Genomic DNA, 19,024 nt, shown 5'->3' with positions numbered 1-19,024 from the left:
AAGTCAGAACTGAGAGATATAAAGTCAGAATTGTGATATAAATTCAGAATTTTGAGAGATATAAAGTCAGAATTTTGAGATATAAAGTCAGAATTGAGAGATATAAAGTCAGAATTGAGATATAAAGTCAGAACTGAGAGATATAAAGTCAGAATTGTGAGATATAAAGTCAGAATTTTGAGATATAAAGTCAGAATTGTGAGATACATTCACCTTAAGGATTATTAGAAACACCTGTTCAATTTCTCATGAATGCAATTATCTAATCAACCAATGACATGGCAGTTGCTTCAATGCATTTAGGGGTGTGGTCCTGGTCAAGACAATCTCCTGAACTCCAAACTGAATGTCAAAATGGGAAAGAAAGATGATTTAAGCAATTTTGAGCGTGGCATGGTTGTTGGTGCCAGACGGGCCGGACTGAGTATTTCACAATCTGCTCAGTTACTGGGATTTTCACGCACAACCATTTCTAGAGTTTACAAAGAATGGTGTGAAAAGGGAAAAAAATCAAGTATGCGGCAGTCCTGGGGGCGAAAATGGCTTGTTGATACTAGAGGTCAGAGGAGAATGGGCCGACTGATTCAAGCTGATAGAAGAGCAACTTTGACTGAAATAACCACTCGTTACAACCGAGGTATGGAGCAAAGCATTTGTGAGGCCACAACACGCACAACCTTGAGGCGGATGGGTTACAACAGCAGAAGACCCCACCGGGTACCACTCATCTCCACTACAAATAGGAAAAAGAGGTTACAATTTGCACAAGCTCACTAAAATTGGACAGTTGAAGACTGGAAAAATGTTGCCTGGTCTGATGAGTCTCGATTTCTGTTGAGACATTCAGATGATAGTCAGAATTTGGTATAATCAGAGTGAGAACATGGATCCATCATGCCTTGTTACCACTGTGCAGGCTGGTGGTGGTGGTGTAATGGTGTGGAGGATGTTTTCTTGGCACACTTTCGGCCCCTTAGTGCCAATTGGGCATCATTTAAATACCCCGGCCCACCTCAGCATTGTTTCTGACCATGTCCATCTCTTTATGAACACCATGTACCCATCATCTGATGACTACTTCCAGCAGGATAATGCACCATGTCACAAAGCTTGAATCATTTCAAATTGGTTCCTTGAACATGACAACGAGTTCACTGTACTAAAATGGCCCCCACAGTCACCAGATCTCAACCCAATAGAGCATCTTTGGGATGTGGTGGAACGGGAGCTTCGTGTCCTGGATGTGTATCCCACAAATCTCCATCAACTGCAAGATGCTTTCCTATTAATATGGACCAACATTTCTAAAGAATGCTTTCAGCACCTTGTTGACTCAATGCCATGTAGAATTAAGGCAGTTCTGAAGGCGAAAGGGGGTCAAACACAGTATTAGTATGGTGTTCCTAATAATCTTTTAGGTGAGTGTATAAACCAAAACTTTATTGAGAAGCCATTTCACTTTAGAAAAAAAAAAAAAAATCAAAACTTCTGTTTCATGCTGACATTAACAACAAAGACCTCTATTTACAGTCTCTTCCACAAATGATCTGGATTATATCCCAGTAATGAGGGATCCCACTGCAATACAATCTAAACATCTGGCATCTCAAAGAACCAACTGGGATGGAAATAGTCACTTATTCACACGACTCCATATCAAATCAGTATACAGGACGATTCGCTCACTGACCCATGTTTAACGGCATTAACTGCATTATGATACCGTTACACGTATCCCAGCAACAGCCTATTTTCAAATGTTTCTTTCTTATTTAAACCCAAAGGGCTCCACAGGGTTTTAAATACATCACACCTGAGTTCATTAAGCCTGTTTGCTGCCGACTCGTGTGATTTTGAGTGTGCCTCGCTGCACAAGGTGAGTGGGGTCAGATTCAGCGGCAAAGAAAGACATGCAGACGCCAAGTGTTTGTTAAGGTCTTGTGAGACACAGTCACATTCACCTCTGGTTCACATCTTTGTGGCTCACTTAAAATCACAATCATTTAAACCTTAGTTAATGTGCTCAAAACATTCTGGTATATTCATAAGACATGTCATCTATTTCTGCACTTGTATAAGCGACTGAAAATTCTAATGTCTGATTTGGACAGTTGTGTTGCTCTTGTGTTGATGGTGTGTAGATGAAAGTAACCTATGTTATGCTTTACCCCACCACCAAAATAACAGTCGTTTAGGGTTTAAATGATTTCTGTGGCATTTCAAGGAGTGAATTCCATTCATGAAGAGAGGAATTTAATCACTGGCTTGTAGCATTTCCATGTGAATAAAATATTTAGACATTTGTAGTCATTTTGATGGCCAGGTCTCTGCATTGGGCCATTGGTGTAGGCTATTATATTAGTTATGTTGTCTACTGTCAGTTCATTAAACAAGATGTAGGGGTGAGTAACGTTTCTTTTAGGCACAAAATTGAGTTACTTTGTTTATGCACTCAACATCTGAACACACCAGAGATGTTTCACTCCTGAATGAATCGGTGTGTTTGAACGGATCGGTTGAGTTGTTTCAAAGACATAAAGGGACAACATGTAAATTCCGCCGCTAGAGGACGCCTTGATTTTATGGAATCATGGGAGTTGTTGTCTTCACCTCTGCAGCCGGTGGAAAAGAATACGACGGGATTTAGGCAGAAATCATATTCATGGATGAGCAAATGTATTAAAGATTTATTAGCGTTACTGTAGTATGAAGCAGGGTGGGGCTGAAAGCTGTTAGAGCGGAACGAGGCCGCTGGAGCGATTGATAATTAGAGACGAGCGACACACGGCTCGAGACCAGCGGAGCTTTTATTATGCCACAGACGAGCGCTTCCGCTTCTTCTGCTCATGTGTATGTGAGGTAACAGCGCTGTTTTATCATATTACATACATCTGAGTGTGTTGAAGGTTAGTTATAATGCTACTTGCTTTGCAGCTACTATGAGACACTTGTTCACACTGCAGTGAGCTAGATCAATATTAGTCATGGTAAAACATGGTACTTGCGGTAAATCAAGAAAACCAGATTTAAACAATAAGACTGTGTTGAGCGGTATAACAATGATTTTTCTGTCAATAAATGTCTCCAAACAGTTGCTCGCCTGTCTAATAAAACATAATATATTAAAGCGTCTTTGGTGTTTGGTTCCACGGAAATCAAGATTAACGTGGGTATGATGTCATTGATAAATCCTGGATAAAATTGCTTATTTCTCTGGATTTAAACATTCTTATAAACATTTGGGATAACAAGAAAAAAAGTAAACAAAATATATAAAATTGTTCTCCAAAAAATCTTACATATTGTGACTTAAAGACAACGTGGAAATGCATTTTGGCCTACTACCCTTAATATTTTGACCATGTTTGGCATAAAAGAATGATTCAATGACATTTTCACTTTTTTTCCATAAATGAACTGGCCTGGCGTATTTGAATATACTGGTTGAAAGAAAGATCTGTGATTAATTTTTAAGCGCACAGCTGCTTGTTGCCACCTACTGGCATATCGATGTAACTTACAGTAGTTCCTTCAAATCAAGCAGCTTCATTTTGGTACATGCAGTGAATGTGCAAGTAAAAATGTGATTGCACCTTATCAGTGGAATCGGTGCTCATGTAATGCAGCCAATCAAATTCAAAAACCAAGACTAATGAGATTTACATGATACATTTTCCACACTCCATGCAGTTATTGACAAAATAATACAATAAGAAATCCATATCAGTAACAGTGCTGTAAAACATGTCTTAGAACATGAGTTTTATTGGTTTGTATGCAATCTGCATATGATTGATGCATTTGTGGAAAACAGCCTGGCATGGTGCGATTCATTCTCCAGGAGAAAAGAAAACCCCTTCAGTGAGCACAGGATAGTAAGGTGACAGTCCTAGTGAGGATTTACAACAAAAAACATCTGGTATTCTATAGGCTTACTAATGGTTTGTTCACATAGCCTGATAATATCTGCTATATTTGTCACAAAAATGTTGAAACACCTTTTTTTTAATCACATGTAGACATTGAGGAATACATGTATGAACCAGATACATTCAAACATCATGTTCATCTAACATTTTTGACATTGCTTTCTTTTTTAAATTTAACTTTATTCTTTTTAAATAAAATGTAATAAATACAATAAATAATAATACATAAAATAGCACACCATCCGGAATGCTTTTTCCTGACACAAAAACATTATAAAAAATATATACAAACAGAGGTAGGACAACAATGGATCATTTAAAAATGTTTTCTAAAAAAATACCTAGACAAAAAACAGAGAGGTGAAGGACCAGAGTATGTGGAGGCATATACACTGCATGGCGTATGTTGCATGTAGAGTGCTGAACAACAGGACGCAAGGACATCTTTCTTTCCTCATATCATGTTCTGGAAATAAACAAGCATAAAATTACATGAAATCATTTTGTTGCCAAGCAATCTAATTCTGGCACATTAGAGTCAAAACAAACATGTAGTAATAGGAAACTGAAAAACATGGGTCGTATTTTTAATATTCATTGGAATATCACCACCATGGAGACCATATGAGACATCGCAGTTCTTTAAAAAAGTGGAAATGTAATAATTTGCCTGATTCATTAAGTGTTTCCAGCACAGCATGCTCAGTGTCCTCGAGCTTATCGATTGCTAATTTACTACAATGCTCCAAGGCCCCCACGCGTGGGGAGCGACTAATGAACTTATTCAGACCATGTGCGGCCAGACAAGACAGTCCAAACTCATCTTACCTCATTTCTCCTCTTTCCTGCCCCCAAGGAACGCAAGGTTGCGGAGGATCGAGAGGCAGAGCTTCTTGAGAGGGAACAGTGGCTGGACATCTGACTGCTGGATAGCAGGTTTGCTTTGAAATACTGGATTAAATCTGCATCTGTGCAGTAAAATAATCAAATACAAGAAACAACAAAAATAACCACATTTTTATATTTCATAACCACATTTTATGAAGATGAAAGTTGTGTTTTCCTATGGCTATGATTATGGGTCATGCTGTTTTTAAACACACGCACGCACGCACGCACGCATGCACGCACGCACGCACGCACGCACGCACGCACACACACACACACACACACACACACCTAAAGTTTGTCAAGAAAACATCCCCCACACCAGGAACTGAGCAGATTGTGAAATACTCAGGGTGCATCTCATTCGGCTCCCTAGTTCAGTAGTCAGGGCACTGATCAGGGAGTCAGCCCATTGACTTATGTGATCAGTGCCCTGACTACTGAACCAGGGAGCTGATTGAGACACACCCTCAGACTGGCCCGTCAGGCACCAACAACCATGCCACGCTCAAAATGGCTTAAATCATCTTTCTTTCCCATTCTGACATTCAGTTTGGAGTTCAGGAGATTGTCTTGACCAGGACCACACCCCTAAATGTATTGAAGCAACTGCCATGTGATTGGCTGATAAGATCATTACATTCATGAGAAATTGAACAGGTGTTCCTAATAATTCTTTAGGTGAGTGTATATATAGAATTTTTTTAACATTTTTATTAATGCTTTTGTATGTAAAACTTTTTTTTTTTTTTTTTTTTTGCATTTTATTTTAAAAACCCACGACACATCTTATTGCATTGCTATGTAGGTGTTCTGGGGCAGATTTTTTGCAGTAGCAGTAGCACCCTAGAGTCTGACCTTCTGTGCTCCACTGTGCAGCCGTTCTGCGGTCTGATCTTCTCTCTCTGTGCTGCGGGGCCGTCCTGCTCCCGCCGTTGTCCATTATGTCTGTCAGGGGCTTGAGAGGGTCCTCTGTTAGAGGAGGAGGCTCAGGTGGAGGCGGCAGGTCTGCAGACACCGAAAGTGTGAATGATCACTTATACATGCCATTATTACAGACAGTGGAGGATGAAGAACACAGATCAAGTACTTGGTTAAAAATACTGATAGCCTACAGATACAGATATACTTCTAATAAAAGTATTAAGTACTCCTTTTCGGTGTGTATTTAAGGAGGTCATGTACTCTGCTTTATGTTTCCTGTGATGCACTGATAATGTTAGTATGATTTTTTTTATATAAAAATTATTACATATTACATAATTTTAAAATAAAATGCATTTTTCCTTCCCTGATTTTAGCCTCTGATCTGAAGGCTGTTTGAAGGGGCCTGCTGTTATTGGCTGACATCTTTGCATATTGGAATGTGGAACTCTCGAAAACTTTTAGCATGATTTTTCTATTACAGCTCTCAAAGTTAACTAATAGTGGAAAGTGTTGATTATAGTATTATATTTAGATCTATGGAATGAAAGGTTGCAGTGATGAGCATTGTAGCTGATCACAGATAACTTGAGCTCGATTTCTGCACACTAACAAATGCTTTCATAAGTAAATAATAGATTTGTTGATTATACTTGGATTTTTGGAATAAGTCCGGAAATCAGTCACTGATAGACAGCTAGTTTGATTGACAGCTCCAGCTATTGTAAAGAGAGCGCTCTTTGATTGCTTTTCTATATATAATTTATCACAGTTTATTTTAGATTAACCATATTCCTAGCAGTATGATTCCGTGGAAGGTAATGTTATTTATTATCCAACCTGTATTGCTCTTCTGTCCTCATCTCACTAACTAATCAGTGGGCAGAGCCAAAGTTGCAATGATAAGGAAGGTTTTGGTTTTCTTCTGCAGAGGTGGTCTTTCACTAGCCTGGCTCCGCCCTCCTACGTACTTCCGCTCAATTTTCATTTTCTTTCAGTACATACTTAGTCTAGGACTGTGATGTACTCTTAGGTTTTCTCTGAACAAATTTTTACCGGTCCAATCAGCGAACAGAGGGAGGGGCTGAGAACGATGACGTGGATGTAGTGCGCTAGTTTGAGATGTAGTTCAGTAATGGCGGTGGAGAAAGATGCGAACAAAACCATTCATTCCGTTGTGGCACCGCTGCCGAATATCCAGATGTTAAAGCCAGAGCAATAACAATCTTTGCTGAGGTTTGTTAGCAGCCCTCCTTCCCAACACGGTGAATTCGGAAAAAGTTTGATTTTCCAGCTGGCTCCGTTAGTGGTGAAGGAGCAAATGGCTCCGTTAGTGGTTAGTTTGCTGAAGCCCTATTCGGACGGTAACTGTTTCTAGTGGGGTCAGAAGGTATTGCCATAATTTACAGGGGCTAGTCAGTGATTTTATTGCCGTCCGTCTCCCACCACCACGTTAAAATCCCTGGCCGAGTTACCTACTGCTTTTGACAAACACCAAGGTCGTGTGGTGATGTAATAGCTGTCCGAACCCACATCTCTGACTTTTCTAAAATATATAACTTCAAAATTCACTCTTTATATCCTTTTTGATTGTTAAATGGTGACTCGCTCTGGGGTGCCTTTCCCAAAAGCATCATTAGCCAACTATGGTCGCAACTTCTGTCATTATCAGCATAGTTCAACCAGTCAATGTTTCCCGAAACCGTAGTTCGAACGAACATTCGCAAACAGCATCACATACGTGTGTGGTTGCAATGATGGCTCTCACCTGCGGTAAGAAGCCGAGTTTCTTGTTTGCATGACATGTGGACTTAATAAATCCTTATCTTGAGCAAAATAGGCAAGCTGACATTTAGTACGATCATGTTTTTTTATTTAGAATACATACTGTACAAATGCCATTTGTCTTTTAGTTGGTCAAGAGATGTAAAGCACCTTTTTTGAAGAGTGCGTATGTATGTAAGAACAAGCCTATTCTGGAAATAAAGCAAAATGAGAATTACTCCTCAGATACCATGTCCATAATTTATAGCAAAAAAATCTAGCATGAATTCAATCTCAAACCAATTCATTAAAAGACGTTATTGCTCCACCACCTGCGTGACATCATTAACCAACATGGTTGTACGACAGATTTGCGACAATGCGGTTTTCGGAAACATCCATGACTAGCTAGTTGATTTCTTCAACGCTGCATCGTACTGTGGTAGTTAGGCAGTGAGTTACGTCATTGTATGGGAAACGCACCCCTGACCGGATCATTTGAATCAGTGAGTTGTCGACTCGAGAACAGAATGCAGTTGTATTTCACAAATGGATAGTTCGGTGCAATATGCAAACCGATTGACTGCTATCACACCTCAGAGCGGGTGACGATTTCTTCAAAATAATGAGGAACTTTTTGAAATATAGTAGAGTACAAAGTATAACGTTATGCTTTAGAATGTAGTAAAGTAAAAGTTTCCCTAAAGAAAAATACTCTAATAAAGTACAGATACTTGAAAAATTTAAGTACAGTAACAAAGTAAAAACACCTTGTTACTGTCCACCACTGATTAGAGAAACAGCTGCTTTAGTTGCATCAATTAATAATTTATTAATAATTTTATTATGTGGATTCTTACTGCCAGGTTTCAAAACTTCTCGTCTCACATGGCCATCCTTCTGAGATTTCTTCTTAGGCCTGGGCTTCTGAATTGAGGATGTGAATGACGTATATTCTCCTAATAGCAGTAAAAAAAAAAAAACATTTGTTCTCCATCCATAATCATTAGCAATAAAAGTAAAAAAAAAACTGTGTTGAAGGGCCTACTTGTGCCTGTGTTGTTGGAGAACAGTTCCTCCATTTCTGCAATGTCTCTCCAAGGGCCGCTGTGGTGGGGAACACTGCCATTAAGAGAGTCTGTCTTGGTTAGGTTGGAGAGAGCAAACTGTGCACTGTGTGTACACTGTGTTTTCCTGTTGAACAAAACACATTTAAGTCCCTGTAGTCACTTTTATCCCTTAAAACTCATTTTTGATCACCAACATAACATATTGAAACATCATGCCTTAAAATAGCTTTAATGTAACTCTACATCCTTGCTTTATTTAGTATACGCACGCCCATGAATATGCAAATCAGCCATGCCCCCCCCCCCCCCCCCCCCCCTCACACCAGCTCAGAGATCCACCCTCTCAACTTTTACTCAAGTTACTGTAGTATACGCTGCACAAAGGTATCGCTCTTTATAATGTCAGACAAACATTACGATAATTCATATGTTAGCCTTTTGCTTGACTGCAATTATATAAATGCTGATAATGTGTTGCTAATGTTACACAGACCATCTCGGTCTGCCTTCTAAAAAATCTTCTTCCTTAGAAATGCTTTAAACATCATAGAACGTCAGTGGAGAAAGGCATATAGTTCATCATAACATCGTAATATACATCATATACATAATTCACCCGCTATATTGCTAAATGTACACAATTTTTCATATCAACAGAAAAATAGGCGGGGATAGCCTGACTTCTCTTTAGTCTCTCCTGCTTCACAGCTAGTTAATTATATGCTAAAGCCGGCCGCACGCTGACTTATGAATTTACACATTTAGTCTGAACGCATGTGGTCTTAAAACACCACATAGACATACAAACAACATTAACAACTTTATTGTCACCACAGAAGTCTTTACAACTTTCATTTTTTTTTGTTTATTTTATGCTATTTGAGATTCTGAGGCTATTGTCATGACAAGTGGAAGTTATTTCAGCTAAATGCTGTTCTTTTGACATTTCTATTCATCAAAGGATCCTAAAAATTCTTTTTTACACAACTGTTTCAACATTTATAATAAGAGGAAATGTTTCTTGAGCGGTAAATCATCATATTAGAATGATTTCTGAAGGATCATGTGACACTAAAGACTGGAGTAATGATGCTGAAAAATCAGCTTTGCATCACAGGAATAAATGACAGTTATTTTCTGTTTTAATAATATTTCACAACATTTTTTTGCATTTCTTATAACATAAATACTTAAAGATACTTACACTCACCAAGGCTGCATTTATTGGATTAAAAATTCAGTAAGAACAGTATTCATTGTGATATATCACCACAATGTAAAATAACTATATATATATATATATATATATATATATATATATATATATATATATAAATGTAATTTATTCCTGTCATGTCAAAGCTGAATTTTCAGAATCATTACTCCTTATAACGTGTTTAATGATGCAAGGGTGGAACCTGTCACTCACATGAGATGAGACCAATAGTAATCCACAACCGTTTAATCAATTCCCCATGGACAAAATCAAGCCCCGCCCTTTTTTTTCTTGAGATCAACAAATAGCAATCCACAACCATCTAATCAATTCCCCATGGACAAAATCAAGCCCTGCCCTTTTTTTTTAGAGATCAACCAATAGCAATCCACAACCATCTAATCAATTCCCCATGGACAAAATTAAGCCAATCCAACCAAAAAAAATTCTTGTTTGAAAAGCCGTTTCACTCAGATATGCGTCACAATATGATAGACAAGACTATTGGAACTTCCATTTCATGCTGACTTTATTGTCAAGCCCTGATGTGTGTATGCATGCTGTTACCGTGGCAGCAGGTCTGGATGCTGCAGACGTGGGTTAGCCGGGTACTGATCCTCGCTGGGGGAGGGTGTGAGAGTTGCAGTGGACTGCAGACTGTAGGTTGTGGCCCTGTTGGTTTCCTCTCCTCTTAAAGGCAGAGTGGCTGCGTCCTCCAGACCCTCGATCAGATAAGTTCGCTCAGGCAGAGGAGGACACCATTCTTCATCCTTCTCAGGGCTATAAGGACGTAAACAGATAAGTATGTTAGTTAAACCTAAAATCATAAAATACAAACCAAGTTTAAAAACAAGGCAAGGACCAAAAAGGCACATAAAAAGAACATATCAAAAGACTCAGGACCCCTGATGTCTCTAGCACAGATTTCAATACATGATAAAAGACTGTGGTAAATAAAACCAGACTGAGGTCTTTTGAAAAATAAATAATATCAAAGAGACTCCAATGTGTGTACAAAAGACAGCATTGTAAAAAAAGCTTATCAGAAACGTGTCAAAGCAGTTTCATCCGTGGAGGGTGATGATAAAACCATGATGTGAAAGGAAGAAAGCATCGAGGACAAAGGTTGGGATGTGTGGTACTGCTTGATTCCAAGCCGTGGCTATTCTTAAAGGTTCATTCTGAAAAGCCATGTCTGGTGACCTGCCTCTCTGCCCCGTCTCAAACAGCCAGAAAGGCTCGGCTCTAAGCGCTAACATCATTAGCCCCTGTCAGTTTGAGCTCAAACATCAAATAAGATTAGATAAGACCTCAATTTATCGCCCAGACTACATTTTACCATGTTGCACAGGTTCCATATTGGGTCACTTTTTAGAGAAGGAGAATGATGTCTAGAAGTGTCTGAACTTAAAAAAAAAAAAAAAAAAGAAAGGAAAAAGAATGACAGCTACTGAAGCTTTACTGCGCTTATGACATCTTCTGGATATTGGCTGACAGGCTGTGACAAAAAAGTATCATAACGATTTAGACATGTACCATCACATTATCATGGCGTTTTGACAAGGGACCACGGTTATCAGACATTTGCCATGGTATTATCATGTTTTTCCACCGTGTCATTTGGTTTTGGACTTGCACCATGGTCATACACTAGTTTTATGACACAACACCATGGTTCTGGACATACACCATTGTAATACCATGTTTTTAGATATGTACTCTGACGTGTTACCAGAAGTTTGGAAATGTATCATGGTATTAATATTGCTTTTTGGTCTTTTGACATGGTACCATGTTTTGGACATTTTCCATACTATTAGAATGGTTTTATGGCATGGTATTATTGCTTTGAACATGCATCATGGTAATCTACTGTGCCAATGTATTATAATGTTTTTTTTACATTATACTAATTGTACCATGAGTTTGGAAATGTATCATGTACCATGGCTTTTTGAATAAATTTGGACATGCACCATTTTAGACATGTACCATGATAACACCATGTTTTTTTTTTTTTTACATGTACCCTACACTACCATGTTTATTTGGACCATGTTTATTTACCTGTGTCTTTTGTCTGTGTTTTGAACCTCCTTGTTCTGTGCTGAATGTAGGGACAGCACATCAGACCACTGGGGTGAGGAGGTTTGCCCCGGAGACTTCTGCTTCGTCAGTTTGGCTGTAAAACAGCATAAAACACTCACAAGGCCGAACTTAAGTCTATTTGCATAGAATCGACATTAGGATTTTGTTGCAGCACTTGTTGATCCAATCTGTCAGGATAATTCCTAATACCTAAAGGATTAATCCCTTAACCATCACGATTGAAATCAATGCTGCTCCTACCAGTTTCGCCTCTTGGGTACTGAAGTTTAGCATATTCTGCTCCACTGTGGCTGGACTGAAGGCTCCACTGGTCCAGGTCCTGCTCCATGCTGTAGAGGTCAGTTTTGGAGAGGACAGGGGTGCTGGTGTAAGGGTCTGGACCCTGAGAGTACAGGCTGCACAGGTCATGCCCATCTGCATCAGTGGGGTTGATGGTACAGTATATAGCGCCTTCATTAGAGGCTGGGCTGTACTTCCCATTCTGGTTCAGATAATTTGATAATCCTGAAGCTGGAAAACAGATTAATGAGTTATAGGAGATATGATTTGTAAGTGTGACAGTACCATAATGTAGGGAAACGCCCATGACAGAGATCTTACTGTTGTAGTATTGATCTGTGGAGCCAAGCCTGCCAGCACAGCAGTTGACAGAGTCTTTTCCATTTCGAGAGAAGTTGCTGGTGGGCCACGAGTCAGCCAGCCAAGGGTAATTACCCAAGTGTGACTCCAGCAAGCATGGTCTGTAAGGAAATGGAAATATTTCATTAAATACATTTTTTTTTCATATGTATTTTTTATATAGTTTAAGTTTTATTAATTTGCAAACAAACAATATCTGATTGTTTAAAGGGATAATATTGGGATATATGATATATAGGGATATAACGTTAAATGTTAGTCGAGCTTCTTCCTGACCAGTTTCCATGTTCTACTTTTTTGCTGCAGTGGTTGTAAGACATCTATATTAATCCCCCCTTTTATGTGAAAGTTTAATTTAATGATGCTCACATTGAATTATAAAAGACATTTACTCATACAGTACCATACAAAAATAAATATTTTTAAATACAGTGTAAAGTGATACTGTGAAATATTTTTTTTATAATTTAAAAGAACTGTTTACTATAAGAACTGCTTACTATTTTAATATATTTTAAAATATAATTTATTTCTGTGATGGAAGTGTCCTCCTATTCCTGAGGTGTCACACAATCCTTCAGAAATCAATCCAATTTGCTGGTGCTGGTGCTAAACTCTTTCCACCAGAATATTTTGTTGTATGGATATCTGAACATGCAATATACCAAAAGAAAGAACAAATCCTATGCTTTTAAGCAGCAACAACAACAACAAAAACAACAACTTTTATTCTAGCATTCATGCATTCTTTTCTTATAATAACTCTTGAATGTAAGTAAGTTTCATAAAAAAACAACAACAACATTTTGAGTAAAAAGCTGGAAAAAAAACTAACATAGATGGAGTAGTGTCCATCAATACCCCTAAAGCCTCGGTCCAATTACTTCCAGACATTTCACTCTGTAATTTTATGGTTTCGATTTGTATGCTTATTTATGTTTATTGTTGATTATTACATTAGTTTTCATAGCAAAGAAAAAGCAGAAAAAAAGCAAAAAAGCTCTCATATCTAAGCAGATGCATGCGTTTTGATCTGGAGATATTGTACTTGTTCAGAAGAAGTGTAGACCTAATAGTGACCTGTCATAAAATAGCATTTTCTTATAAAAGACAAGATAACTCGTCAATGGTGGGGAAAAAGTTAAGAAACATTTATTATTAAAGGGATGATGAATTGAGGAATCAACTTTCCCTTGAGCTTTTGATCTATAATAGGTCATAGTAATATAAGATTATCCTTTAAGTTTCAGAGCTTAAAACTTCCTTGTTGGTCAAAGAAAAGCTTTTACAGACAGCAGGCTCAGCAAACGGTCTTGTGCTTCATACTGACGTCAGTGCGCGACCAAACGCCGCCTCTACAGCGCGTCTAATCCAGTAGCCCCGCCCACTGACTCATGGAGGGCTCGTGCTAGCTGGTCAACAACAATAAACATGCCGAGGAAAATTAAGATATTGCACTATTCCTGGTTGTGTAAGAACACGGTCGCTGCATAAGCTTCCTTCTGATCCTAATATTAGGAATGAGTGGTTGAACTTTTTTTTTGATGAAGTTCCAGCTAAAATGGGGAAGACAGTGGTGTTCACTTCAGTTCACTGCGGGATCGTTTGTAAACAAATCTCCGGTCGATGCTGGATTTGGATCTGACAGGAATGGTGCAGCACACATGTGAGTAAAACGTGTTTGTAAATGTAATAGTACTGCATTGTTATAGATCGTTTTGCTTACGTGTACGTGTCTAACAGAGCATAACTTTAAAATGCTGGACTCAGACACGTGTGGGCCAGGGCTCGTAAAGCCCGGCAGGCCGATCAATCTCTTATTCCGTTCTTGTTCTGCTATTTTCTATTACTCTCTCTCTCTCAAGTTGACATCTGAAGTGCGGCGCACGCTGAACGTGTATGTGTGTGCGCGCGGTTCCCGCTTATATCGTCCTATCTTGCGGGCTATGTGTAATATAAAATTAATAGTCCAATCAGTCGCGGGTCGATGAGAAATAAAACATTGTGTTTGTTTTATAAAGACGTTTACGAGCCCTGTGATCGAGAGAATCATTCTGGTTGCCGATTCTCCCTCAGTCTCTCCTCTCTCATGCCGCTGAACTGACAGCGGAGCTTAAGCTCATTAAATATGCAAATCTTATCCAATCCTAGCCGTGGGCGTTTACTTCCAAGTCTCCAGTGCGTGCCGCCCATCAGAACCCAGCGTTTTGTAGAGAGCCTCAAAACCAGTGTAGAAAATAGCCTATTACTTATTAGTTATGATGTTTCTGAATGTAAAAACCACACAAACATCATTAGTTGACCTCAAACAACAGCATAAAAAAATAAAAAAGCCAGTTTATGACACCTTTAAAACACTTGGTTGCTTAATGTTTTTAGTGGAAACCATGATACATTTTTCAGTTTTCTTTGATGAAAAGATACAGACCTTCCATTTATAAGATCTGACCCATCACCGTGAGAGAGTGCAACTAAGGGAAAAAAACATGAGAAAGAAATCATCACAAAGCTCATTTGAAAACATGATGCATTTCTAGTTTTGTGCTAGTTTGGCACAGAAGGTACCTGCAGGCGTGTATGCAAAGGAAGTAGTATAGTGTCCAAGTTCTTTCCTCCTTCTGCGCCTGCAGTAGATCCAGGCGCTAAAGCCCATTAGTATCATCCAGGAGGTTACACCAATCCCGGCGATGAAGGCTGGCTGACGGACCACCTCTGTGATCTGCTCGGATAGGCTGACACTATCATCCTTCACCACTGACAAGGACTGATCTATTGCTACTTCTGATAGAAGATATAAGGAGGAAATGGAAAAAAGTGAATAAGAGCGATTTTGTGAAAACGGAAAAGAGACAGAAGAGTAAATGCTTCTTGTCTTATACAGAAAACATTCAATCAAATATATTTCATTTAATCCATCTTCAACTGACACACAACATGAAAATCCCTTAATATTTCCGATTCCTTAACATAAAATACGAGTAAATGCTAAGATAAGAATCTGTCTGGTGGGATAAATGTCACCATCAGAGCAGTGTGGTACATTTTTTGTTGGAAAAATCCAGCTTCATTTGGTAGCTGTGCTTGGAACATGGTAGCAGGACTAATAGCTGGTTATTAGCTGAATCAAGCCGGTAATTATCTGGCCAAGCAGGGCATTCGATGATCCATGAAGGTTATCAGCTGTTTCAATTTGGCCATTAGTTGGCCAAGCTGGTTATTAGATGGTCTAAGCAGGTTCTTCGCTTGATCAAGCTTGATAATAGCTTGCAAAGGTAGTTTTTAGATGGTCCAATCTGGCCATTAGCTGGCCAAGTAGTTAGATCAAGCCTTAAAATAACTGGTGAAGCAGTCTATTAGCCAGCCAAAATTGGTTATTAGGGGGAAACTTGTTATTAGCTGGATCAAGCCAGTCATTAGCTGGCCAGGATGTTCTAACAGAAGGTTATTAGCTGGCTAAGCTGGTTATTAGCTGGATCAAGTCTGATAATAATTGGCAAAGATGGTTATTAGCTAGCTAAAATGGTTATTAGTGGGTCTAAACTTGTTATTAGCAGGACCAAGCCAGTCATTCGCTGATCAGGATGTTCATTCAATAGTCCAAGAAGGTTATCAGCTAGCCAAAATTTTAGCCAAAATAGTTTTAAGTGGGTTGGGAGGTGTTATTAGCTGTATCAAGCCATTAATTAGCTGGCCAAGTATGGCATTTGATGATCCATTAAGTTTATCAGCTGGTTCAATTTGGCCATTTGTTGGCTAAGCTGGTTTATTAGCTGGTCCAATCTTGACATTAGCTGGCCAAGCTGGTTAGTAGTTGGATCAAGCCTTTAAGTAACTGGTGAAATAGCCTATTAGCTAGCCAGAATTTGTTATTAGTTGGCGAAGCTGGTTATTAGCTGATCAAATCTGATAATGGCTGGCAAAGATGGTTATTACCTAGCCAGAAAGTTATTAGCAAATACTTTTTATATAGGAAGACGGTGCACTCTGATTACTTATGAATAGGAGAAAGTGCAACGCCCAGTATGTGAATAAGCCCCGCCTTCTAAATGAAAGAGCCAATCGTTGATTAGTAAAGTCATCGCATCACTGCAGCTTCCGTTAGAAGCTCCGGTTGCTATAGAAACAGGCACGTAATTAGGATTGCGCATTCACTTTATCCAGGCTGAAAAATGCAGGTCTAAACGTGTTATTAGCTGAATCAAGCCAGTAATTAGCTGGCCAAACAGAGCATTTGATGATCCAAGAATCGTGTCATGATTTAAGTTTTTATCAACAAAAAGACAGTTGTTTTCAGATTTCATTAGTGATTTCCAATATGAAATGTAATCATAAGCGTGGCGAACAGTTTTGGAACATTTTATGTTTCCCCATTTAAAAAGATAGGAGCTGCACTTGCATGCCCGAGAGGCCCTTCAAAGATGGCCTCCGAGTGAAATGACTTTTCTTAAAGGGACGTTGTTATTAGAAGGTCAAGAATCAAGCCGGTCATTAGCTGGCCAAACTAGTCATTAGCTGGTTCAAGCTGGTTTTTAGCTGGACCAAGCAAGTCATCAGCTGGCCAGCAATCTTAAAGGGTTAGTTCGCCCAAAAATGAAAATTCTCTCATTAATTACTTACCCTAATGCCGTTTGACACCCGTAAGACTTCCGTTCATCTTCAGAATATCAATATGCTGATTCATAACATTCGAAACTTTGTTTTGAAATCGGCCCATCACTAGAAGTCGTAATTTAGTTTTTTTCCACATAAAAACTATTCTCGTCGCTTCATAAAATGATTGTAGAGCCGCTGTAGTGAGATGGGCTTTGTAACGACGTTTTTAGTGCCTTTATGGGTCTTGAGAGAGGAAATTACATTGGTGTCAATGAAGGCCTTTCTGAGCCATCGCATTTCAACAAAAATATCTTTTTTGGGGTGCCGAATAACATTAATGTAAGTAAATAATTAGACAATTTTCATTTTTACTACTATGACCACCTGGTAAAAGTTTGTTGACCAGCTTAGATCAGCTAGAAAACAGCTACTAAATTCCAAAAAAAAATCCTAGGTGGAAATGATGTCGATACTCACTCAGGAAGATGAACACAGGTTGGCTATGAATGCCCACTCCTGCACTTGTTACAGCCGCAACCTGTACACGATACATTGACTCGGGCAACAGCCCGTCCAAAAGCACCCACAGCATATCCCCATCCACGCTCCTATTGACCACCTGCTGAGACTCGTTTCCTACACACCACACCTGTTTGACACAGAATCAGACCTCAGAGTTACCATTTTACCCAGTGGCTGGAGGGAGGGTCTCTGCATAAAGGCTTTACTGTTCGCACCCTGTACTCAAGTATGAGCTCTTCCGGCACATCAGGGGGAGGAGGCTGCCAGGACACTCGCACGGTCGAACTGTTACCTAACTGCACCACGCTGACTCCCTGAGGAGGGCCGCTGAGCACTAAAAGCAGAAATATGATGGTCAAACAACAAAACATTACAGCAAAAGTTGGGAGGGTAAAATGACAGTCATGCAAAGTAACCACAACAGAGTTAAATATCAAATCAAGTCTTACCTTCTTTAGGAGTGTGAATCACTGCAATGTCACTGTCAATCCCCTGGAACTCTTTGTAATACGGTCTCATTTTAAACTCGTATTCTTTTCCTCTGTGTAGCTCTGTTAGGACAGCAGTGTGTGGTGGACCTGCTTTTATGTCCTGAATCATCCATGCGCTCCCCACAGGCCTGTAATACAGCCTGTAGCCTTGAATATAGCGAGGGTGCCGGTCAAGCTGAAATCATATCATGCATATACATGCATATTATATCGGAAGATTCAGTTTCATTGGCAATTTCAGCAGACACTGACAACAAATAATAAATAATCATTTGCATGTTATAACAGGCAAGTAATATGATGGTTGATATTATAAATGTATACTGTTAATGGTCTATAATAATTCAAAATATTAAGCCTGGTTCTCAGATCTGATTGGCTGAGAAACTTTTTCGGCCGCACGATATCTCCCTGGATATTATCAGCACTGATCGTGTCACTGTTTGTATTACTCCTATATTATGATGGATGAGCAAATCCACTATATTTAGAAAAAAATACTCCTCAAATAGATCTCAAATATGGGACTCATATATAAACATACTCCCTATTTTTTTTGTTCAAATGCTTTCGCAGATGTGAGCTCCAGGCCGTCAGTGGCTGCTCAGCGATCATTTACCCGCCGAGAACAGCCTCATCTGTTCATCTGAATTTGCCGCCGGCTCTTATAGTATGTAGATAGTGATTAAACATTAGATATAATTAATTTGGTGTACATCAAACAATCTTTGGTCTTATTAATTGATGTTATGTACATCCACCTGAAGAATGATTGCTATATCAGACGCAGGTAATACACTCATTTAGTCAATCTCTCTCTCATAATACCATAATACTCTACATAATACAGTAAACTCTACGTTCCTTCGTTACTAGTAA

At 39.0% G+C, this 19,024-nt stretch overlaps 1 protein-coding gene across 1 annotated transcript in view; it reads right to left on the bottom strand.

Moving 5' to 3' along the window:
- Positions 1 to 3,733: 3,733 nt before the first annotated feature.
- The window catches only part of zgc:77784 (uncharacterized protein LOC402947 homolog), a 75,066-nt gene continuing 59,775 nt past the window's right edge, over positions 3,734 to 19,024 (bottom strand). The window contains exons 14-27 of the mRNA XM_067451176.1: positions 18,104 to 18,320; positions 17,870 to 17,988; positions 17,610 to 17,781; positions 15,105 to 15,320; positions 14,968 to 15,010; positions 12,501 to 12,640; positions 12,141 to 12,410; positions 11,859 to 11,973; positions 10,359 to 10,571; positions 8,554 to 8,699; positions 8,366 to 8,464; positions 5,676 to 5,825; positions 4,758 to 4,897; positions 3,734 to 4,395 (exon numbers count right to left, since the gene is read on the bottom strand). Of these exons, the coding sequence (XP_067307277.1) occupies positions 4,384 to 4,395; positions 4,758 to 4,897; positions 5,676 to 5,825; positions 8,366 to 8,464; positions 8,554 to 8,699; positions 10,359 to 10,571; positions 11,859 to 11,973; positions 12,141 to 12,410; positions 12,501 to 12,640; positions 14,968 to 15,010; positions 15,105 to 15,320; positions 17,610 to 17,781; positions 17,870 to 17,988; positions 18,104 to 18,320 (2,052 nt within the window). The 3' untranslated portion in view covers positions 3,734 to 4,383. The remainder of the gene's footprint in view (positions 4,396 to 4,757; positions 4,898 to 5,675; positions 5,826 to 8,365; positions 8,465 to 8,553; positions 8,700 to 10,358; positions 10,572 to 11,858; positions 11,974 to 12,140; positions 12,411 to 12,500; positions 12,641 to 14,967; positions 15,011 to 15,104; positions 15,321 to 17,609; positions 17,782 to 17,869; positions 17,989 to 18,103; positions 18,321 to 19,024) is intronic.

The sequence above is a fragment of the Pseudorasbora parva genome, chromosome 8 (genome assembly GCF_024679245.1).
Source record: "Pseudorasbora parva isolate DD20220531a chromosome 8, ASM2467924v1, whole genome shotgun sequence".
Lineage (NCBI taxonomy): Eukaryota > Metazoa > Chordata > Actinopteri > Cypriniformes > Gobionidae > Pseudorasbora > Pseudorasbora parva.
Note: the sequence above shows the minus strand (reverse complement) of the source record. Positions and strands in the feature narration are given on the sequence as shown.